We start from the raw sequence: 25,066 nt of genomic DNA, 5'->3' as shown, positions 1-25,066 counted from the left end.
GTGACAGTATCTGGCAGACATGTGAGTTACTTCCATGATTTGTTCCCATACGAAGTTCATAACTCAAGATCTATTTGTATCTGTGAAATTTCACAACTTGAGTGTTCATAAGTTAGGGACTTACTGTAAATTCAAAGGTTTATAAAATGGCTTATTAAAAAGATACTGGAATAGGACTAGCAATGTAACTAGGTTAGAGAGCACTTGCTTAGCATACACACAGCTCTGGGTTTGAACTCCAGCACTCCGCCTAAAAAAAAGTTGCAAGAATAATTATGTGCTAATGGGAATAATTTTCCCATTGATATACCTAATAGGAATGATATTTCCCACTGATTTCCCCTGATGATACCTAGAGATGTCTGTACTAGAGAACATTGTGCATGTGCAGGTTTCAGCTATGTAACATTATGGGTGGGTTTTCCCCCATTTTAATGAAAGTAGTCATCTCAAGTGGTAATTAAGTCTGGATTAATGAGAAAGACTTCTAAGATGATGTATGCGCCACCATTTGACAAGACCAGCTCAAGTTTCCAGTATCTTCCACCCTGATGTTGGCAAAACCTCCCACACTCCATGTCCTGTGCTTTCCAGTTGAGCATCATCTGCCAAGATTTAGGGCCTTTATTGGGTGGCACTCAGGTTCCCCAGACTTCACCCAAACCCTCAGGGTAGCAGCCCAGCCCAGCATGAAAGTGCAGACTTCACAATCAGCAGATGCAGGTTAAATTCATACTCAGCCACGTACTCTCTGACTCTCTGTTACTCTAATGTGCGATCTGTGCACTCTGAGTCCAGTGTCCTCAGTGCCTGCTCTGCAGTGAGGTCTGGGAGCTCAGCAGCACTGTGGCCCTCCCTTCAGCAGGAGCGCTGGAGTCTGAAGGTCAGTAATGTACACAGGCCTAATCTTCCCCACTGTGCTGGAGCTCTGAAAGCCTAATACAAAAGTTCTCTAGGTCAGGTGCTGTGGGAATGTAGGTGGAACTGGGGAAAAGGGAAGGACGAAGGCTGCATGTTCATGGATTATAAAACCTGGAGTGTATGTCATTTAGATAGTATCTAGTCCAATGGTGGTCTTTTAAGACAGAAGATATTAATGTGGTTTTTTTTTTTTTTTTTTCTAAACTAAAACCTTAGTATTCAGTTTTAATTTCAGGGTTGCACTTTGTGATAAATAAGTGAATTTTAGGTTGCAGTTTGGGTGCTCATCTCAAAGGTTTGCCAACATTGAAAAAGCAGATGTGGCAACCCTTTCTGATGAGAGAAAAGCTATTTGGTTTGAAGAGAGGGGTACTTGCTCCCTTAGTGAGCCATGTGTGAAAACTGCTGATCACATTGATAAACACATTTTAGAACTGAGTCAAAAAAATCCCAGAGGAATAAAAGGACTATATAATTGCCCAGTCATTGGAGAAAATAGGCTCCCCAGGTCTGCTGGTTCATAGGTTCTTTATGACATTCAGCTAGACATGTATCTCACTATGTCATGTCTCAATGCTTTAAAAATATTCATATGTATAATAAAAGAAATATCAAAAATACAGTTAGTGTTCCTTGTATATGTATGCAAAGACAAGATACCTCATTAATATTTTCAGAGTATGAGTAGGCCAGGATTCCCTTACTATACATATGTGTTAGGAATTGCAGCATATTTATGAGGCCAAACTGAACATCTTTTTGTTATAACATTATATATATCGTGAAGAATGTTGACTATAAGGACATTTATCACTATTTTTATGGAATTAAAATATCCCATTCAGAACATGTTGAAATTTCAAGGCTGAACAAATTCCATGCTGGACATGTTTTTAAAATTCTAAAAATAGAAGAAATAAATTACTTCCAATTTAAGAGCAAAGTTTCACTCGGTCATTCTGAGTTTTGGTTCTCTCAGGGATTTGGCTGCTTTCATAGGATTAGGAAGAGGTATGCACAGCAGTCTATGGGGTATGTGCTGTACGCACACCAGCCTTGCCTGCTGTCCTTTGCAACCTTTTTGGGGTGACTACATTTTCCCTGGGAGTCCCTGGGTCCAGGCAGAGGAGGCCTCAGACCATTGTGTTCCCCTTTGACTGACTCATAGCACTTGCCTACTACTCAGCGTTCCTGTTTATTGACTTCCCAGACAGGAGAAACTTTGTCTGATGTACTTATTACTCTGTCTTTAAAATGGCATCTGACATGCAGCTAAGGAAGGTAAACTAAGTCAACTCGACTCTGAATAAGGAATGAAGGAAATGTTCAATAATTGGTCTCTTGTGTCATCCAAAAATGCTAATTACATTGACTCATTTAATTTGAGTCCCCTTTGAAGCTAATTTTGTTTATGACATAGATGGCCGTAAAGCATTTATGTCAGTGCATTTATATCTATAGGGAAAATGGACTGCACAAAGATTCTTGTTAGATAATTGTGTAACCTTATCTTCTTGTTTTTACCTGCCTCAAATTCAGCTTGCCCAATTTAAATTAGTGATGCTATTTCATTCCTAAACTAATTATGAATCTAAACTTTTTGTTGGCATAAGATTCTATTCTTTTTATTTTATTCTAATCTTACCACTTGTGGTAAGTATTTGACCCATGAATTTGATAGTAATCTTCATATGTTATTCTTGTTCAAATCTTAGAATCCTGGATATTAAGAAAAAGTGCTAGCTGAGCCTGGTGGCACATGCGTATAGTTCCAGTGCTTGGGAGGCTGAGACAAGAGGATCACCAAGAGTTCAAGGCCAGCCTAGAGTACGTAATGAGCTCAAGGCTAGCCTGAACTCCATAGTGAGACTCTGTCTGAGAAGTCTAAAAAAAAAAGTATGGATAGAAATAAGGGCATAGATACTCTTAAGTGAAATAAATCAGACACACATGTGTAAGTACTGTATTGTTTCCCTGGTATGAGAAACCAAAAGTGTAAATAAGGACCAAAATATATAGTAGGAAAAAAATGTATAATAGATATTGTACAATAGGAAGAAAATGTTCAAATGGAGAGAGGAGCAAGAGAGAGGGGAGAGGGAAGGGGAAAGTTTTAAAAAATTAGAAAAGGAAAACATGGAAACAAAGCTTTTGAAGGGGGAGGGGAGGGGAACTGGAAAACCAAGTTATATCATGTACAGATGCAAATTCTCTATGATGAATGTGATTATTATGTGTATCTAAAATGTAACAGTAGGACCAGGGGTGTAGCTCAGTGGCACAGCACCTGCCTGGCAAGCACAAGGTCCTGAGTTCGATTTCTGGTAACAAAAAAAAAGTACCAATAAAATCTGATTAAAAAAAAGATAGGAAAGAAGGCCATAAGAGTAACAACTCAAATGGAGTAAGCCAAACTTTCACACCTTGGAAATTACCTATGAAACTGTTACACCTGGTGGAACATGCTGGTTTCTTTCCGTTTTAATGAACTATTGTGATAACAACCACATTCATCATGTATATCATATTTTCCCAAATATGTTACATTCTTCTCTGGTTCTCCTAACAGCACTGTAAAGTTCTCCAGGTGATAGGAAAACTATTAAAAGATTTAACAGATACTAACATCTGAAAAATTAGAGGAAGCTGCCCAAGGTGTGCAAGAACTTAAATTCTGAATCTGGTGTTGCTTCAAAACTGAGAATAGCAAAAGAAGTCAATGTAGTTTATGTATGTGTCTTATAAATTTTTGTGGCCATACAAAGATAAAGGTCACTATATAATTGAAACTTTAATATACAGTTTTGGTAAGGCCTAGTACATAGTAAACTCTAGCAGCTTTATTTTGGGTTAAGCTGAATAAAAGGATACATTTCAGCAAATTAGGGCAAAGGAGATAGGTGCTAACTATGACCAATGTAACAAAATTTTTAAAAAGTATGTGTATTAGATTTACATTTAGCTAAAGTTATAGTCAAGAATAATTAATTTGTATTTCTAGCCAACTATACTGCTTTCTATAGTGTTTTGATCATGATGAATAAAGAATAGTGAGATTGATCTTAAAATACTGTTTTTTATGTTTTAAACAATAATTTTACACTTATAGAAGTCTCAAAAATGATCTAGGATTCATTTCCATACTTCCTGTTAGCTTCCCTTAATGTTCACAGTGTACCTACAGTACAAAGATCCAAATGAGGGCGTTAGCACTGTGGTAGTGTTTTAATTTCACATGTGTAGTGAATAGAAAGAACTAAGTCTAACCCAATACTGAAGTAATTCATAAATCACTATTTTAACCTAATAATAGACAGCAGTAATTCATAAATTCGACCTGATTTTTTTCTTGGCTCTGTGCTTTTGGTCCTGAACTATAACATACATAATTTTTAGTAGTACTTGGAGAGTTCTTAGCTAATAGCAGATGTCAAGCAAATTGTAAAGGACGTGTTTATTTAGTCTAGCTCAGCATGCTGACATCCTATCTTAGTGAGGTGGTTTCTTTCTAGAGGTGGGAAACTGAGTGTTTTTTACTTTCACTGAAACCTCTAGAAGACTCTACTTTTATATAGACCTTTGATTGCTCCTTTGTGGGCTGGCAAATCAGATGGACTAGCATAATGATACTGAGTGTAACATGAGGATTATGTTTCTCATTAATGACAAATTCTTCTACTATAACGACATGAGTAAACCTTATAAATGGTAGAAGAAAACTTAGAGTTACTTGATGTTTTGTGGTTTAAGAACAATACTCGAGTATGACCTTATGCATGAAAATGCATAGGGTGATATTTCTCTTGTTTTAATATAATTGTTTTCAAGATGAAGATGTTCCAAAGTTGAGTCATCATCCTCTTCAGCATTACAGATTTGTTCTGGAAGAATATTCCTAAAGAAAAATAGAAGCAAGTCATGAATGGTCCTAGTATGTAGTACTCTGGCTTCATGATTTAGCAATTAAGTTTTATATCTGTTTCTTTAAAAACCTTTGTTCTTAAAGTTAGATCCTTTTGTCGTAGCACACACCAGAATAAATCCCAACTATATCAAAGATCTTAATGTGAAAAATGAAGTAATAAATACACTCGAATGGAACATAGTCACACGCTATAAGTAGAGAAATCTTCCTATTTGTGATTTGAAAACTGTGTGTATTGTGCTATAGTATGGGTATATGTTCATCCCCAAGGGACATATGCTGGAAGCTTAGTCCTCATTATGGCAATGTTAAAGTTTGGTGGAACCTTACAAGGTAGAGCCTAGTGAGAGGTGACTTCGTCACTGGGAGCATTGCCCTTGGAAGGGTTAATACAGGTCTTTTGGATTGAGTTCGTGCACAGGTGGGTCATTAGAAAAAGGCCAACATTGGCCCTTCCCCAGTCACTGACTTTCTGTCCCTGGCTTTGTGTGATCTCTCACACACACCCTCCCACCATTGTGATACCATCTGGCATGACCAGAGCTGAGTCACAGGTGCCAAATGGAATGGCTGCCATTGGTGAAAGACAGAACAATTTCAGAAGGACTGCAGTGGATTTTATATACTGAGTATATAAAAGCATAAGTGCAGTTTATTCTCCAGTGAAAGAGAGAACCTCAAAAGAGACTAATAATGTGAAAGCATGTAAGCCCCAAGTTCTTATTCTGAGTGACAATTTAAAGGGAAAGAGCTGTTTATCCTGCCTTTAGAGTAAAACAAGTCTCAGTTGAAGAGCAAAATTTCTTTACAGAGTACTTTCAGCTAAGATGTACAGAAAGAGTAACAATACAGAAATCCATCATAGATTCAAGTGACAGTCATCTATGAGTGAAACCATTGGTTCAGTGATTGATGGAGGGGGAAGTTTGCAATGAAGACACCAGGCTGTGACCACCTAAATACACTGATAAATTTTGGAATCACTAGAAGTGGAAAATTGCATGCCTTCTGATGCCCTGCAGTGTGGAGCATATAGCATGACCTGTGAAAAAATTTTGAAACAGTCTTACAAAGCTCTCTCTACCCGCCTACCTCTTGCCCTCACTATTTTGCTCCCCTGTTCTGCCCACCCCAGTAACAGAGATTGAACCCAGGGCCTTTACACTGATTTATATTCTCACTTTTTTTTGAACCAGGGTTTTACTAAGTTGCTTAATGTGAGGGTGGACTCCTGTGCAGTCCTCCTGCTCAGCCTTCCAGAGTGCTAGGATTAAGGCATGTTCCACTACTCCTGGCTAACCACTTTTGAAACTTTCTCTGTTTTTTTAAAGGGATTTAATTTGGAATTTTATGGGTAAGAAAGGGGTAAGAGAGATTAGGTTACCATCTCCCTCACTGCCAGTGGTAAAGAACACACTCACAAAGTACCCTGGATGAAACCTTGCATCATTCATGTGCCTAGACAGGGGTGATTTCTAAACACAGGCAGAAAAATATGTCCTCAAGAGTGAGAAAAGTTGAAGCTTGATAAATTTATTCAGAGTTCTACCTTCAGCAAAATCTAAAAAAAAATTTAATTTTAGCATATATTTAGGATTGTTCTCTGTAAATCAGTCTCTCAAAATTACATATGTGAGCAGGTATGCTAGCTTTCTATCAGTATTAGAGAACATCTGAGAAAATCAACTTAAGGGAGGAAAGATTTGTTTCAGCTGAGTTTCCCAGGTTTTAGTCCATGGTTTTTTGATCCATGGGCCTATGGGAGTGGTGATGAACCTATGACCTTTGTGCCGCAGCCAGCTGTTTGTTGTCATTGAAAGCTCTAAAAGGTTTGCCATCACTGGCTATGTTGAGTTCATCATGGCAGCAAACACATGATAGAGCAGAGTTGCTCACCTCATGGTGGGAAGGAAGGCAAGAATGAGCAAGGAAGGGGCCAGACCTTGTGTACCCTCCAAGGGCGTATCTCCAAAAATGTACTTCCTCTAACTAGGTCTCGCCTCCTGAGGCTTCCACCACTTCTCATAATGTCACTGGCTGGGAACTGTCTTCAGCATGTGAGCTTTTGGGGAACACTGAAGATTGAAACCATAATAGTGGAAGCTGTGGCATAGTCTATTTATTGCTTCACAGCCTTACTGAACTTGTTTCTAAGGGTCTATGTATTGTGTAATAGTAGTCTACTACGGATGTTTCCAAACATAGAAAAAACTATAATGAATTTTCATGTACCTATCACCCTACTTTAACAATTATTAACATTGCCATTGTCCCTTAGTACTTTTTTCTTCTTATTTGTTTATGGGGTTGTTTTTGTGGTACTAGGGATTTTACCCAGAGACTCTGCATTGAGCTATCCCCAGACTTCTCCCCCCGACCTCCTTGAGACATGTGTTAAGTTGCCCAGGCTGGGTTTGAATTCATAACTCTCCTGTGCCAGCCTTCCAGAGTGCTAGGATTACAGGTATGCACCACCACACTCAGCTCCTTAGCACTTCTTTTTCCCTTAAATCCCAGAGTTCATGTCATAGTTGTTTAATCATACATATTTTGTCACACAATTTAAATTGATAATTGAAAAAGCTAACATTTACCGAATCTTATTGTTGTTCAGCCTCAGAAAATGTAGTGCTTTCATTTCCTGTATCCCAGGCGGTATACATTTTAAGCCATTGTGATCTAGAAATAACTCTCTCAGAGAATGATATGCTCCATAGAATGAAACTTGATCCACGCCGTCGTCGGTGAGTTTGTTAAATGACAGATACAGGTATTCCAGGCCTGGCTTCATGTGGCCAAACACATAGCCTGGGATCAGTTCAATCTGGTTCCCCATGAGCACAAGGTGCAGCAGAGATTTGGGTAGGTAGGAGGGGACGCGGTAGAGCTTGTTGTAGGAGAGATCAATCGATTCTAGATTTCTGCAGCAAAGGAAAAGTGAACATAGGGAACCAACCTCAGGGCAGTGACTGGCAGCGCTGAACTTTGACAAGATCGGTCTGTTTTGCTGTAAGCCCCATGTTGCAGTGACACTTCTAAATGTAAACTTGACTGTGTGCTCACCTAGGTCTGGCTGGCTCCCAGGCTTACATTTTTACCAGCACCCATGCAGCCTCCCAGCTAAGGGTTTCATCAGAGGAGCACAGCAGAGTGCAGAAGGAAAAACTCAGCTCCTTGGAGTAATAGGGGAGTCACAGTGACAGAAAGATGTTCTCCAAATACTTCTGTGGTCAAACTATTGAATCAGAAATGAAATCCATGAATCCCTGGTTCTATCAAGGTTCTTTGTTTTGTTTTATTTTTGGGGTTTTCTGCAAGCTTTATTTTTCTCCTACACCTTCATTCCACATTTGACTTGATGGTCTGGCACACTTGGAACTTGGGGTGAGACCAATAGATCTAGAAGTTGTTATCGGCCAGAGGATCCCAGGAATGTGGTGAAGTCCCTGGCTTGTTTCAGGAGCTTTCCCTGAAACTCCTGATGAAGACTTTACCACTCACAGGGACTCACATTTACCCTCTGGTTGGCCCCAAAAACCTTTTTTCATCTCTTCTCTTCCTACATCTCAATGACTGATATCCTATGCTGTACTATCCAAATGTGTCATTCTGGGACACACAGCTATATCTGGACCCTCAATTGGACATGCTGCCAGGGCTTGCCTCCAACTCCCTTTCGCTTCACTGAGGGGTAGGGCAAGTTTGCTGATTCCTGTCAAGGACAATGGATTCTACTTTCTGCCTCCACTGTCAGGCCCAGCCTTTTAAAATCTATTTTGTAGGACTTGAAATGGGGAAACAGTTTGGACAAGAGGGCAGTGGTATGGGAGAACAGGCCTGGCCTTTAGAGCTTGTTTCTCCCTAATGGTGATGAGGAACAGGTTGACACATTTCTTCTTCACTGTATATGGAGTATTCTTCCCTATAAGCCTTATACCAACCCGTGAGGCACACAGAGTTAAAGCAGCAGTTGACAGTTGTGATCAGAAGTCAGTTCTTGCTACCTCACCACCTGCCAAGGAGTAGGGTACCCGCTAGGCAGTAGTGATCCTAATACCATGTAGTAGACATTTTGGAAACTCTATGAAGTGGCCAAGTTGGGGTAGGGCAAGGGTTCACTAAGGATGGTAGGAAAGTTAAATAGCAGCATATACTTACTCCTGATTTATCCAGGCTAAAGGAGCAATTCTATTTTCTTCTATTTTATTATAACGTAGTACAATAACATTGATCTTTCTGGTATGATTGAAACAAATTTCAGTTATTTCTTCAATTTGGTTATTTCCTAGGTGTAATTCCTGTAATTAATAGAAAAGAATATTACTTTTTCCATTTTTATTTGTTAATAAATATATTGAATGTCACAGATACTAAAGTTGTAATGAAGACTATTCTCATTAGTATTATCAAAAGATTCTTTTAAGTGAGTTCATGGTTTTAAGTTGTCAGATTTTATAACTTGTAAAATAAAATGAACTGTATTTGTTTATTAAATTAAATGGTTTTTATTTTACTCTTAAACAACAAAATGTTGTGGGGTTCAGCATACAGTATACAATTTGCAAAACCTAGGATCTCATTTGGACTTTAAAAGTCTGGAAAGTAAGTAGAAATTATTATCTCCACTCACCATGGAGTAACTCAGACCCAGAGAGATGACGGTGCTTGCCCACGTTCCAGGACTGATATACCAGAGGGGCTTTTCCTAGCAGAGCTTTTAGCTCAAGGCCAGCTTCCTACTGTTCCATGAGGTCTGTAATAGTTTTAGACTCACATTCCAAACTTACTTGTATTTAATTAAGAGTTAATCGATTGAGAGCCTTAATTTAGAATCACAATGAAGTTTACTAGAACTATAAGAAAATTTAAGAGTTACTTGCCTTCAAGTTAAACTTAGTTTTCATTAAAATGAATTTTTTTACTAAGAGAATATGAATTATAAAATTCTGCTTGTTCTGGTTAGAATGCAGAAATAGAATTAGCATGTACCCTCAGTGTAACTTTCCATTCCTGCCTTGGCAACTTTTCCCTTTGTCATTTAATCGTGGTATTTGTTAGAAATGGGTAAAGTGGCTTTCAGCTTTTTGCATTTTTCTCCATATATAATTAATAGATGAGATAGATCAGTGGTTCCCAAATGTGATTGTATGTTTGGAACACCTCATGAGCTTATTAAAGTATCAATTCCAACCTAAATGTATGCAAGTTAAGGGGCTAGTTAAATAAGTCCTACCATACTTCTCCATACCTATATTACTCACAATTATAAGAATGATGTGTGGCAGTCTTCAGATATATAATGCGGTGCAAGTGGCATGCAGAAGTGAGTTTAGAAAGCTTTACAGCACACACCATGCACATGTATACACAACACTTCCTGGGTTGGCGAGAGAGGCCAAGATGGGAAGTTTAGACGTAGGGAGGGGCATGTATTCTTTTGTATTGTCCAAGTTTGTGTGTGTGTCACTGGTGGTAAGTACTGTCTAATGATCTTTTTAAAAAGTCTAAATTCTAGTTCTCTGTTCAAAGAGTCTGACTTAGAATATCTGGGATAGATTCAGGAGCCTGTATATCTTAGGAACCCACATGATTGTGATCAGCATGAGACCATAATAGGTGTCCTCATGGGATGAGCATGTGGTGTGGTAGAAACAGAGCTCAGATAAGGAAACCTGGGTTCCAGTCCAGGTTTATAGACTCTGTGAACCTCAGTGTTCCTAATACAGGAAATTCAGAGTGTTGACACTAATTGGTCAAAGACTTCCTGGAAATTGTTGGGGATACTTTAGAAGGATTTAAAAAAAGATGGTGCATTGGGCGTAGAGTTATCACAGGACAGTCTTGGTAGGAGCTAGTCAAAATTTATAAGCTATAGAGTAACAGGAACAGGCAAGGCCTTCTTGGTATAATATTTGCACCAGCCATTTGCTGTTTGCTAAGAGTGTCTGGTTTTACCTGGAACTTCTAAGTGGAAACAGGTGGTATTGACAGAGGTTGAGCTATTCTGTGTTGAACTTCATAGTTCTGGCTTGGGATAGTTTGAATGGCTGTAAATGTTGGGTACCTTTTGCACGTTGTGGTTTCTGTTCAGGTTCTTAGTTCCTCTTTCCCATTCTCAAGAGTTGTCAGCAGTATCATTTTTCACTTTATCAGAGGTATATAGTGCTTATATTATATAAAAAATTCTGTATATAGCACCGAAACTCTTATCTAGTTTAGTATACATTACCATAGTCTTTTAAGAGACACTGTTTGCTTTGTTGTAGTATACTTTATCTAAAATATATTTAAAATGTTGGAAGGAAGATATCAGTACCTCAATAGAAGCAGGAAGACCTTGTGGAATAATTCTAAATTTATTTTTTCCCAGGCGCAGGTAGGATAGGCTCTTCAAAGGTTTGAAAGCTAAAGGATTGACATTGGTTTCACTGAGATTGTTTCCTTCCATTTCTAAGGAGACCAACTGATTTAAGTCTATAAAAATAAAATTATAAGAATATTAGCATAATTGGGAACACTATGCAATGTCGGTTTGGGGTGTAGCTTAGTGGTAGAGCACCTGCTCGGTGATTTTGATCCCTACCACCACAAAAGAGAGAAGAAAAATAACCATGCAGTTTTTATAGCCTGCATGTGAAAAAGTTCACTTTATTTCAAAGGTGTATAGTTTCCTTATCTTTGTCTCTTCCCTGCCGCATAGATCCTATTCCTAAGTTCTTTGCACATCTCAGATGCACATTTCAACCAGGACAAAATGCACAATATAGAGAAGAAATCATTCAAGTGTTACACGAATACGTGTAATTAACAGAAGCAAGAGGGAGGAGGAAGAAGACAGAAAGAAGTGTCAGGGATATCTCTAGAGGCCATGCTGGCTGAGCTGGGGTTGGAATTGAGATGCATGTAGAGTAGAAGGTTGTAGAAAGTCTTTGGCAGCATTTGCAATGACAGGTTGGGATGCTTTGGCATCATGACAGGTCATAGACTGGTGAGTGATTCCCTTTCCTAGGACACAGAAAGGGGCACTCTTTCTATAGAAAATTCCAGTCTCTCTACAAGGGAGTTAGTAACAAAGCAGAACAATGAATTCCCTGTATAGTTATTCACTTATTGGCACAGAGTTTTTGATTTAAAAAAGAAAAGATGATCAAAACCTCCAGTCATTCACGTTAAGCTACCAAGAAAGTCCACACCTCTCTCACTGGCCCAGGCGTGATGTCATCTAGGTCAGTTGGAAGCTTCGAGGTAAACCACTGACCACCCACAAATGAAATACCCAGAGGAATCAGAGACAGAAGTTCAGGGTGTGGCCAAGATTCCCAAGTAAGGGATATTTTCCGATTTGTCACAAGCAGTGCATAGAATGCCTTGTGTGACTTAGTCTGACACATAGGCATTAGCAAAGACAGTTACATGAGATAATAAATGCTGGAAGAGTAAAAGAGAAAGCAGTGTAGATTTGAGTGGTATGGAAGTGGTGTGCTTTTAAGGATAGAAAGATTTAGATAAAAGTAAGAGGAACTTCTATGTTGAAACAGTCAGGTGAGCACACACAGATAAAGGGCTGTGCTTGAGCTCACCTGCCCACTACTAGCCAGCCATACCCTGCCATCCACAGCTGCAGGACTCAAGGCAGTCAGGGAGGCTCAGCAGCTGCCCCAGCCAAGGGAGCAATCACACTCACAGAAGCAAGACAACAGCAGGACTAAGAACCCAGCCTACCCAGGAAGTGTAGGGAAGTTTTCAGGGCAAGAGGACAGCAGAGGGCCTCTTTTTTGGCCACCTACATGGGAGCGAGGCCTCCTCTGCTTGGAATTTGACAGTTAAGAGGACAGGTGGCCAGTTTACCTTGGACCACACATCAGTGCTCTGAGAATATAGAAGCGTTTATGCATGAACCATTCCAGGGATGTGTGAGACCACTTTCAAATTAAGGAGTTTAGGTTTTATAAAAAGCTATCATTTTGATAGCACAAATGTGAACTCACATATAGTTAGTTATTAGCCTATTAGTGTATTATTCTCAATTCTGTGTTCCCCCATTCTCTGTGTAATGGAGCAGAAATGAAATTTTCCAGTGCCTTCCCACATATGACAAAGCACATCAAAATTTGGGTTTATTAATGTTTTTCATGTGTACCCTTGAAATGCATCTGGAAATTGAGTATTTCCCTAGCTATGTAATACTCAGATTTGGCAATTTTTATAATTACTGTTTTCTTCTCAGCAGCAGAAGTGTTTTGTTCCTGTGAAGTTTCTTAGCACTAAGGGAAACAGTTGGAAATGCTAGGTTTATCAACAGTTATATAAAAATATGTTTCAAATAAAGTTAACAGAGAGCATTGAACTCTATGCCTCAAGAGCTCTACTGGATAATTAGGAAGACGAAAGAAAAATATAGGCAGTCTTTATTTTAAGGAAGCATACAATCTAATCAAAGGTGTCAGCTAGATTCTTTGAAGAGTGAAATAGCCTCTTTTGTAGGGTTACATTATGTGCACGTCAGCTATCTTATGTGGTTCAGAAACAAGCCCACTTCCTTCAGGTTCAAACCCTTCTCAGTAAAGTCTGTCTCTTAGAAAGCCAGGCCATGGCCATAGTCACACTCTCTACACCATGAAATACGGGAGGAGCAGGAACCTAGGGCCGGCCCACACCCTCAGGAACAGAGCCACCAAAGTCAAGCTACTACCATGAAGATCATTGCCTTCACTGAATGACAGTACCTCAGCTTCTTACACAAGCCTGCATATTCCTGCTGTACACACGGTTCTCATATGCTTAGTTTCAGGTTCTAACACATGGCAAATTAAAATAACAATATGTTATTATAAGCATAGCACAAATTATGGATGGGGAGATGAAGGAAGCCCAGTCACCAGACCTTGAAGAGCCAACAAAAATACCAGCTAAGAACACCAAAATTTATGGCATTGTGGGCAGTATTTAGTGCTGCTTTCCAGGTATTATGGATTTGTAGTAGAGTTATTATATTGTACATGATGAGAACTTAGAGTTGTTGAAAGTTTTATTTAAGGTTAGTGTGCTTTTAAAAAGACAATAAACAATGTAAAATATACTTGTAATTTTACCAGTCAGTAAGTTTTTATCAATTTATATAGTAATGGCCTAAACACTTTTTTAGTTATGCATTTGGCAGTACTGTAAATCAGATTTCCAAATGGCGACAGAAGATTCGAAGGAAATGTGTCAGAAAAAAACAAACGTTAAATACCTGAAAAACTTTCTTCATCAATAGCCTGAAGATTATTTTCATTGATGTTGAGTTCTTCTAAAGTAGATGGTAATTCTGAAGGAATGTGTACTAAATTATTTCCATCCATATTCAGACGCATTAATTTCTTCAGAAGCTTAAAAAGCAAATATTAAAATTATCATTTTTATGATTAAATCATGCATTAATCTGACTGTCATGGATGCTCAGAGTTAAGACAATGATTTTTAGTCCATATTTGTAAAGCTCCGTTTCATATCTACACTAACACTGATGTGAGGAAAAGGGTCATAATATAACACTAATCACTGTGTAAATTTTTCAAACCAAAGTGCTACAAATATCACAAGTTATTCCTATACGATATGCAAACAACTGACTACCTGGAAAAGTGCATTTCCACACTTAGAGTTACATGTTATTGCCAAACCTAGCCTGCAACAACAAAAATGGAGAACTAAAGTTGAGCAGGCTTTAGTGAAGCCATGTGGAATGATTTACTTCTCTAGTGATCATATTCTTGTTTCAGATTTATAACAGGACAAGAAAATCTCCAAGAAAAGGAAGTAATCTGCTACAGTGTTTTTCTGTGGACCAAATATAGGATATATATGGCCCTTAATGGCAGCTGTTGCTGTCAGAAAGATGGACAGCTTGAAGCAGGTACTTGGAGCCCTATTGACTCTCTGCTCAGATTCCAGAGGAGAACCAGGATCTGAGAATACAAGAGGCCAGTGATGTGGGAGAGTTGTCGGAAGACCCAGATAGCCATCCAAAGGAACAAAGTTTGAGCTAGTGCAATGTAGTGTTTTACTTATGGCTGTTAAGGCACACACATTTATGAGTTTTCCTTTCCACACATAAGCTTTAACCTTCCTTCTTCTATTTTTGTTGGTTTAAAATTTCTTGATCCCCTCTTTTCCTTTTTCTAAATAGATTTTTAGTTAGATCTATTTCCTTCAAAGGTTTATTCTATATCATTTCCTGTCCTCTCTTTTTCCCTCTTCTTCCCGATCCCACCCAATGCCAATTTTCATCTGAGCCCCTCTTTTTCTAGAACCCATTGCCAAAGCATCTTCCACCAGATTTTGCCCATTGTCCAAATATATGAAAGCAGTGTCCTGCTGGCCTGAAAATGCTCATAGAGGTTTCATATAAGTCCTGTTCTTAGACAGTGCTTCATATGGTAAGACATCAGATTTCAATGTTTTCAGCTACTTAGGAAGGAAGTACTCCATAAACTGGAAGCATTAGTTATGTCACTTATGCATGTAAGATGAGACAAAAAATATGTAAAACAAATTACTTTCAAGAGAAAACTTGAATGCAGTTTATGGACATCAGAGAAGGAACTTCCTTGATGCAGAAGAAAACTGCCAATTAGACCCTTTTTGCTTTTCCTCCCTTCCCATCTCAGACTACAGCTAGTGCAAGTCACAGGGAAGCTGTTCACATGGATTGTTATGTAGACATTGGAGTATGTGGTTACCTTGAAGGCTTTTGGACCTATGGCTGAAGAAGTGATATTATTTTTGCTCAGATCAAGCCTTTCCAGATTCGGTAATCCATTAAATGCTTCATCCGGGATGGAGGTGATAGAATTCCCTAGGATACGCAGCAGTTGTATTAGACTCTGCCCACAGAGAGATGTAACAAATTTACGAAGTTCTTTATGCTTTAGTTTTAAGAGTTTTTGTTTTGATACTGTAGTTAAGTACAGTAGTCAATTATTTTTTTAATCAATGATTTTACACACAGAAAATGACCTTTCCAGAAATAATACGTACTATAAAAACCATCAGGTGCTGGGTTTGTAATCCCAACACTTTAGAAGGGTTGGGGCAGGAAGACCAAAATCCTGAGCAACTTAACAACTTAGTGACAGCCTGTCTCAAAAGGGGTAGAGATGTAGTTCAGCATGAAGGCCATGGTTCTTAAGACCTACTACCACCCCGCAACACATACACACACACCCTAGGTATGGTGATGCATGCCTATAATCCCTGTACTGAAAGAGACTGAAGCAGGAGGATTGCAAGTTTGAGTCCCACCTGAGTACCCTGGGTTTGATGCCCCAACAGTAGGAAGAAAATGTAAAATGAAATAACTTGTAAAATGAAAATAGTGTAGCCCAATATAAGTAGTTTATCCTTCCTAGACACATTGAGTTTTCTTATAGCATACTTGACACATGGGCTGCAATGGGGGTAGTACAGCATACTTGACACTTGGGATCCAGTGACTTGCTGGGCAAGAGAATTCATTAGGTGATATGAAAATGGAATGAAAACCTCTGTTAGGAAGACCATAGAATCTTCTAATATACCAGCAATTTCCCACTGCACATAGCCATCCCTGCAGGAATAGGTAGGGTCTGTTCTGATGTCCTCGTGCTCACCATCCTCAGGCCCACCCTGCTATACCACACTGGCCAGACCCTCACACCTGGTCCTGCTGTCCTCCATTCAGAACCCTCCCTGGTGACCTTTACAGAGACATGGACTAAAGGTCCAGAAACTATATTCCTGCTGAAGTGGCTGAAGCGAGGGGGAAACAAGTATCAAGTGCTGGCAGGTTGTGACAGGAGCTGTGGGAACTCCCCAGTATGCCAAGGGTAATGATGAGCCACCTTGGAAAACTGTTGGGCAGGCTCTACAAAGTGAAACATGCATTTTCCCTTTCCACTTGGCAGTTCCGCCCTTGGGCATAACCCTGGAGAAATGAGGTCATAGGTCCACATAGATATTTGTATGCGGATGTTTATAGCAACTTTTTGCACATTTGCCTCACACTGGAAACAACCCAAATGTCTCCTTGCTGGTAACTGGTCTTTCATGCAACAGGACACTACCTATCAATAAAAACTAACTGACATATTCAAAACAAAACATGTGACTCTCAAAAGCATTAGACACCAAGCCAGAAAAGCTCTGTATCGTGTGACTGCATTTATGTGACAGTCTCAAAAAGGCAAACCCATAGAGATAGAAAACATTTTTCTGTCATAGCCAGGGTCTAGGGAAGGTAGAGACATGAGGAACTTTGGGAAATTACAGAAATGTTCCACGTCTTGATCGTGGTTGTGTGTATACAGCTGTATGTATTTATCAAAACTCAGAACTATATACCAAAAATCAGTTTTACTCTTATTTTATACCTGAGCCATCTGCAGTAAGGTTCTCTCTTCTAGAGAGTTCTTGTGTGAAGATGATGAAATTAGTCTATATTATGAAATTGAAACACAGCATTCATAGAACAGCAAGAGTCATATGTATGTTGAAAGCACAAAATAAAAACAAGTCAACATTTCTTACCCACAAGCTCCAGATTGGTTATCTCTGGAGCCATGATTGGTGGGATGTGGGTGAGGGCAGCATGGACGCAGCTGATGGTCCTATAGGACAAGGAGCAGCCGCTGGGCAGGCGCGGCCTGCCTCTGGGGGGAGCAGGGATGGGGAGCTGGCAGGGCATTGGAAACACATCTCCTCTTACAGCCTCTTTCTCTTCCCCTTCCTCCTCTTCTTCCTCCTCTTCCTCCTCTCCCTCTTCCTGCCCCCTTCCACAGCGTAGCTGCTGATGTGCTGGCCTCCCCATCTTGCCAGGCCTTTGCTTGCTCTCTCTTCTGCTCTCCTCCTCACTATGAGGTTTGTCCTGATCTCTGTGTCCAGTGGTCTCTTTCTTGTGCTCTCTGTCTCCTTTAGTTTCTTCATCCTCCTCCTCAGATTGAAGTGCTTCTTCTCCAAATACTTGATCCATTTCCACCTGAGGAGGTGGCAGTTGCTTAGGAAGTACATTGGTAGGTTCTGTTTGTTCTGAAGAATCACCAGAAAATTCAGTTCTATCATTTAGCGTGCTGTCACTTACTAGGTAATAGGAGATTAACGACCACGCAGGGAGGAGGTAGCAGGGGCAAGTTGACGATGTTAATAAGAGGAAAAATCATAATGAAAACAAGATTAGTAAATATTATTCCCTCTAAGTATTTGAGTGCCATTTAAAGATGAATTGTATCTTCAATTTTTTCCTTGAGAAATTTTATCTGTAGCTTTTTTCTGTTTTATAAGATCTGCTATAGATAATTTTTCATATCTCTGTGCTAGCTTTTGCATTAAATAACATGTATTTTTGCTAGAATATAATGCTACCCTGGGACTAAAGAGGGAATAACATTGCCACATGATGCAATATAGAAAGCAATCTTATGGTGAGTTTGTGATATCATCAGATGTGATGCCTTTATAACAGATACTGTTCCATTTATTTGAGTCTTTGTGGTTTGGTTTGGTTTTAGTTTTGGTTTTGATTTTGGTTTTGGTTTTTTGAGATAGGATGTCACTATGGAGTTCAGGCTGGCCTTGAACACACTGTATAAATCAGGCTGTCCTCAAACTTGGGACAGTCCTCCTGCCTCTGCTTCCCAAGCACTGGGATTACATGCATGTGCCACTGCACTCAGCTTGGGTATTTTTTATATAAGAATTTATAGTCTGTCTTCAGATATAAAAAGTTAAAACAGATGTATATTTTACTATGGTAATAAATTGCCTTTGTTTATAGATTTATTATTTTCATCCATTTTTTTTCTCAGCTCCAGGGGCTAGATAGCATCTGAAATCAGAATTATAAAGTTCTCTTTTTTCCTGCTGAATTCTCTACTTAAGTTGGTTTTGCTGCCTGAGACTTATGCATGGTGTCCTGGACCTAAGTGCTATTGCTTTTCTGTAGACACATGTACTGGAGTGCTGTTCATAGTACCTTGATGCTGGGAGCAGAACAGATAATTATAGAACGCTACTCTAATTTACATATAGCTTTCTATCTGGCAGAATTAGGGAAGACATGACATGAGTCTAAATTCAGTCTCAGCTGAGTGTGGTGCTGCACCCCTGTAATCCCAACACTTGGGAGGCTGAAGCAGGAGGATCGCTGTGAGTCTGAAGCCAGCCTGGGCCACAGAGTGAGTTCAAGGCCAGCCTGAACTATATAGTAAGACCCTGTCTCAAAAAACCAAAATAATTAATCACACCCACCGAGTGAAGAGTTCTAGGGAAAAGTGAGCTTACAATGCACAAGTTTTCCTCCATCAAAATTTATAAATTCATTTAATCATCTTTCCATATTCATTTAATACTATATACAAACTACTCCCTGAAGGAACTCAGGAAATACAATTATTTGAAGAAATTATTTGTGATGGCAATTCAGTATATATTATAAAGTCTGGGATTTTTTTCACATCTCTGACAAAACATGCAGAAAAGAGAATAGGAAAAAATTGGTCAAAGGAAACTAAAGCTGTCATATTGAAACATTTAAAATCCTTCCTATATATTCCATGTTTATTTTTCCAAGAGAACATTTTAAGAATATGTAGTCTCTTGAAAAATGTCTAAGTATTTCTAGATCTTATCTTATATATCTTGTATTTCACTGTAAGGAATCAATTTTGTTGAACATTTTTATAACATTTTTCAAAAGTGTACTGTTTCATTTAAATAACTGATTACACAAGGTAAAATACAACTCCTGAGTATTGTAAAGCTCTTCCTCACAGGAGACTTTTCAAAGCAACTGCCCTCTGATCATCTATGTATAAGAGCAATCTACTGTGGTTATAGACAAGAGAAATTGTCCCTATTCCTGACTGTCAAATTATTTAACAAGTGTTTATTTATTTTCATAAATAACTGGCTAAGTGTTTCTTTTATTGGCTTCTTTTCATAGAAGAGGCCTGGGTCTCCCTCTCAAGAGCCCCCTGTTTGGCTAGGTGAAAGCCTCAAGGGAGAAGAGATCTTCAGGGAGCATCCGACAAAGCCCATGTTGGAACTTGAGCACAGGAGGGCCACACTAGGACACAGTCCTCTTGCCACACTTCTGCACTTCCCCAGGATTCCTGAGCCTGTGCTATGGATTGCTTGGGAGCATAGCCAGGAGAGTTGAGGCTGCATTCCATCCATTTATAAATCACTCCTTTGTTCTTATGACATCAGTGTCTTCATTTCAAATAACTTACCCAATGTGATTTGGGTTAAATGAGCTAAAACGTGTACAGATCAAAACAGAGCCCTTAACTGATAATAATTCAGGGTCTGTCGTAGAAATCTCATCACATTATTGCTAAAGCTAAGGGTCACTTTTGGAATGTGATCTGGTCCACATTTACTCATTCTGATAAAGCTAGAACAATAAAGCCATCATCTATTTTTTCTGTTAACCTACCGTATACTTCCCCAGATATTTCTGTTATCAGCATTGTGCCTGATGAGTAGGCTGCTATAGTTTATACCTTAAAGTAGTGACAAAATAGAAACAAAGGAATTGACTAAATCACGCATGATGGTTTTTTTTGGCTACATCTCTGTACCAGTATCAGTGCAGACTGGGCAGCATTCTCCTTTGGGTGTAACTGTGTAGGGGCACGTCTGGGGTTGACACATGGTTTCATCACAAAGCACTCTTCCGTCTGAGCAGAGACAGGTGGTACAGGGGTCAGGAGACCATACAGCTTTGTTGTACATGGTCATGCCCTTCACCAAGCAGTGTCCCTTCTTTCCTAGAAGAACACAAGTAATTTAACAGACATTGAAATTACCTATGTGGTTGCCAGCATCTCTGAATAGAATTAAATGCTATTTAAAGGCAGACTGATATAACTGCACAAGAATAGATTCCTGTTTGTCTTTGTGCACAGAGTAAAAACATCCTTCAAATACAGCTCCTGGAAATGCATTTCACTGACGCTCTTTTCAGCTCCTCTCGCTAAGCTCTGAGAGTGACCTCCTCGTGGTATTTGGAATGTGACTTGCACATCCATCTTGTATCTATCTTCAGGATAGGCTGAGTGACACAACAGAACAAGCAACCTTCAAATGTTAGATTTCTTGTTCAACTGAGTATCCAGTGTGGGCTCACAGGCGCTCGGCTCATGTTAGTCACTTGGTAACAGACAATAGACTTCCTCAAACACACTGTCCTAATTGCCACAGTGGTGAGAATGGGAGGTTGCAAATTGCAGCCTGAGTTTTACAAGTGTCTAATTATACAAGCCAAGACAGACTGTCTGGCTACACCTAACAAAAGCAGTGTAGTTTCTTTTCAGCCCCAGAGAGCACTGACAACCCGCACACTGTCCAACTTTGTTTATGTATGTAGGGGGAAAGGTGTGACAGCATACTTCTGTGGACTTCTTAGATACTGCAGCACTCTTTTTTGAATTACTACATTATTAAAATAAAACTCACAGACCATAACAGTTACCCATAAAGTGCACGATGGAGTACATAGTGCACATTGTGGGTTGGATACACCTGTGTGATAATAAAACATGTTTTTATTAAAGGGAGCTTTGTTACTTATATATTAACTATATTATATGCAGCCGAAGACAATTCCTGTTCCCTGGTTGTAGGCCAAGCAAGCCAGGTGTGTCAGCTCAACAGGTCAGAGAGAACTGAGGGGAATCTCAGAGGGGATGTCTTCCTCCCACGCATGGTGTCATTCTTGGTAACTCCTCCATCTGAGCCACTGTCTACAAACTCTACCCCTAGATGAACTCTCACTTTGGCCCCTCTTCCCCATATCCATACTGCCTCAGTCCAGTTTCAGGCCTCCCCTTGTCTCATTTGGGTACTTGCAGTCAACTAGTCCCACTCAGTTACTCCTCTGGAGAAAATACACTTGTTGTTTTTCCTGATTGTGTAACTACTATACCTATACCCTATCAAAATTTCGGTGATTGGTTGGTTGGTTAGTTGGTTGGTTTTGCAAAAGTAGAAATGTTGATCCTCAAATTCTTATAGAATTACAAGGGATCCCAAGTAGCCAAGCAATGTGGAGTAAAAAAGAACAAAGTTTGAGTTCTCACACTTACAGATTTTAAAACACTACAAAAGGTTTACTCCCAAGCCACACTAAGCAGCTTATGCTAGCAAGAATGAAGTAAGTTAAGACATCTGTGGCCAGTTAATTTTCATGAAGGGTGGTAAGACCATTCAACGAGGAAAGTAGTCTCCTCAACAAATGTTGTTGGGACAATTGGACACCCAATTATAAAATGGGCAGGCCAGGCATACCTAGAATCCTAGCAGTTACAAGGCTGAGACAGTAGGATTGCAAGGTGAAGGCTGTCATGGGCTACAAGTAAGACACTGTCTCAAACAGTACAAAATAAAAATGAGCAGAGGACTTGAACAGACACTTTTCTAAAGAAGACACACAAGTCAAAAGATTTTCAACATCATTAGTCTTAGGGACATGGAAATCAAAAGCACAATGAGATACCATTTCATACATATAATCAAAGAGAAGAATAAATTAAATATAGAATTACCATATGGCCTAGAAGTTGTACTCCTAGGTTTATACTCAAAAGAATTGAAAACAGATGTTCAAATAAAATTTATACACAAATGTTCATGGCTGGGATACACACAATTGCTGAAAGGTGGAAACAAACCAAATGCCTGTCATCAAGTCATAAATAGACAAACAAAATGTGGTCTGTACACACAGGAGAATGTTATTCCACCATAAAAAGGAAAGAAGGCTGATGCAGGCTAACCGTGGAAGAACACTGGACACATGCTCCATGAATGGAGCCAGACACACAAAGCTACATATTATATGATTCCATTTATGTGAAATATTCCAGAATAGGCAAGTTTATAGAGATAGAGACCAGATAGGGGCTGTCAGGGTTGGAGATAGGGAAGAAAGAGGAGTTCTGTAAAGGCTTTCCTGTGAGGTGATGAAAATGTTCAGGAACTACTTAGTAGTGGTCATTGCACAATATCGTGAGTATACTAAATGCCACTGAAGTGTATATTTGAAGTGTTAAATTTTATGTTATATGTGGTAATACAATGAAAAGAAGTGCTTTAAGACTGCTGGAAAAGAATGTGGACCACTTAGAAGTGTTTAGTATACAACTGCTATACTTTAAAAATGTACATCACCCTGTATTAGTTTTTTTTAATCATGTACAGTATCGTGAGCCTGAAGATCCAGCTAATAGGTAAGCTAGGGCAGGAGGATAGCTGGAGCCCAAGAGTTGGAGGCCAGTCTGGCAGCATAGCAAGAATTTATATCAAACAAATAAAATGAGTAAAAGTAAGAATTTCAGCCACTTAACAGTTTACCCCAAGCATTACTCAGGTAGTGCATTTGTTCATGTGCTGACTGTCCCGACCATTGCTCAGGCGTGTGTCATTTCAACCAGTCAATTCTTGTTTCTACAATATGCACTCATATGTCTGTTTATCTGTTTTACGTCAACTATTTTTTGCATATATTTTAAAATTTAGAACATACTCACCTTTGATGTTTATTTCTAATGAAATCTAATAATAAATTTTCATTATTTTCTTTTACTAATTCATGTTTACTTGTGAAAAATAAACTATAATTTTGTGTTATAATTTATAAAACTCATTGTAATTACATTAGATATAATTTTTATACTTATCCAGAACTCAGTGATATTCTTTTACAATACAAAATGAACACATTTGGGACACTGAGACTGAATAGGAAGGAATTGCCAAAAAATCTGCAAAAGAATAAAACTGAAAAAGGAAAAAATGTTGACAGATAGGAGAGGGAAAAATCTATGTTATGAAACGGAGAGACAAAAAAGACATCTCCTTATTTTCAAACTATTCATAATACAGAAATGATAGAACTTCAAAGGAGATACAAAACTAAAAGAATTTCAGTAGTGGTCAATGATTATAATAATTCTATGGCTTGTCTTGACATAGTTGACCAACATCTTACAAGCTACCCTATAATCAAAAGCAAGGGGAACTATGATTATAAAATATGTATGCGCCTTTTGGACCCAACAATATGGAACTCATTTGTTATTTAAAACAAGGGGGTTCAAAAAGTTGCTTACGATTTAGGTTAGGTTTAATACACCAAATAATTGAAAAATACAGGATAGTGAGGCATAAACCAAGATTTCCATCATCAATGTCTTCATCATTAGATATTTTATTGAAAATATACCACCCACAGAAAAAAGGAAAGGCCAACACAATAGCATAAGGTGAGTTGTTCAAAGAAAGACAATAATGCAAAAGGGATTTAAAAAGAGACCAGATCCTACTGTCCAGATTATAAGGTTGCATTGTACATTGCCTGTTTTAAGATATATGATATACAGAAATATTATTGGATAAATTTGATCAAATTGTCACTTTTATATTTCCTATTTGTTATGGTTAATACATTGTGTCAACTTGGGGAGTCTAGAGGTTTGGCTAAGTGACTCAGCAGGAAGCCAGGGTCCTTACTTTGTATACATCCTGAGCCTGTGGAAGAGGAGGGCATGGAGATTATGTGAGAGCTACATGCCCCTTAGGTGGGGGTAGCCTGTTTACAAAGTAAGGCGGGGAAAGAAGCTGCTTGCAGCCATTCTTCCCGTTTGCTCTGGCTGCTTTGCTGTTCAGCTGCCATTCCCTCCTTTGCTCTTGTTGCTTTGCTACCTTCTGCCTCGGAGCCAGCCAAGTATGGACTGAAACCTCCACAAACTATAAGCTAAATAAACCGTTCCTTCCTTCATTTTGGACGTTGGGTATTTTGTCTCAGCAACAACAGAAAAGTAACCAAGACACTACTATAAAAATTAATGAAAAATACACAATTTTTAGTCATCTTGTATTTAAATAATTGGACTGCAAAGTATTTAAAACAGAGGTGAGATCATAGCATGTGTACTACTTTTTGACCTTTCAGTCTATTATTATTTTTCCTTTCCTGTTTTTTTTTTTTGTTGTTGTTGTTGTTGTTGTTTTTGTCTTTTTTCAGGCAGGGTCTGTCTATGCAGTGCAGGCTGGCCTTGAAATCACTTTGTAGCCCAGGGTGGCCTCGAACTTCTGGCAATCCTCCTATCTTAGCCATCCAAGTGCTGGTATTACAGGCAAGCGCCTCCATGCCCAGCATGAATCTCCTATTTTTTTTTTTTTTTTTTTTTTTTTTTTTTT

At 38.9% G+C, this 25,066-nt stretch overlaps 2 protein-coding genes across 9 annotated transcripts in view; one reads left to right on the top strand and one right to left on the bottom strand.

Annotated features, from left to right (window-relative positions):
- Positions 1–25,066, top strand: part of Cenpp (centromere protein P) — a 228,091-nt gene that overhangs the window by 135,951 nt on the left and 67,074 nt on the right. The window contains exon 6 of one of the 3 annotated variants that reach the window (XM_013506873.1): positions 19,806–20,436. The exons of the other annotated variants lie outside the window; for them this stretch is intronic. Within the exon in view, the coding sequence (XP_013362327.1) occupies positions 19,806–20,021 (216 nt within the window). The 3' untranslated portion in view covers positions 20,022–20,436. Of the gene's footprint in view, positions 1–19,805; positions 20,437–25,066 lie in introns of those variants that run through there. 3 annotated transcript variants of the gene reach the window in all.
- The window catches only part of Ecm2 (extracellular matrix protein 2, female organ and adipocyte specific), a 35,433-nt gene continuing 14,054 nt past the window's right edge, over positions 3,688–25,066 (bottom strand). For 5 of the 6 annotated variants that reach the window (XM_005408909.2, XM_005408907.2, XM_013506869.1 and 2 more), the window contains 8 exons: positions 20,446–20,634; positions 17,396–17,944; positions 15,571–15,686; positions 14,082–14,217; positions 11,163–11,320; positions 9,005–9,144; positions 7,441–7,767; positions 3,688–4,816 (listed from right to left, as the gene is read on the bottom strand). In XM_005408909.2, coding sequence (XP_005408966.1) covers positions 4,648–4,816; positions 7,441–7,767; positions 9,005–9,144; positions 11,163–11,320; positions 14,082–14,217; positions 15,571–15,686; positions 17,396–17,944; positions 20,446–20,634 — 1,784 coding nt within the window. In that variant the 3' untranslated portion in view covers positions 3,688–4,647. The remainder of the gene's footprint in view (positions 4,817–7,440; positions 7,768–9,004; positions 9,145–11,162; positions 11,321–14,081; positions 14,218–15,570; positions 15,687–17,395; positions 17,945–20,445; positions 20,635–25,066) is intronic. The other variant, XM_013506871.1, reaches the window with a different exon arrangement.

The sequence above is a fragment of the Chinchilla lanigera genome, unplaced genomic scaffold (genome assembly GCF_000276665.1).
Source record: "Chinchilla lanigera isolate Chin_1 unplaced genomic scaffold, ChiLan1.0 scaffold00114, whole genome shotgun sequence".
Lineage (NCBI taxonomy): Eukaryota > Metazoa > Chordata > Mammalia > Rodentia > Chinchillidae > Chinchilla > Chinchilla lanigera.
This window is presented reverse-complemented; position numbering and strand designations above follow the sequence as displayed.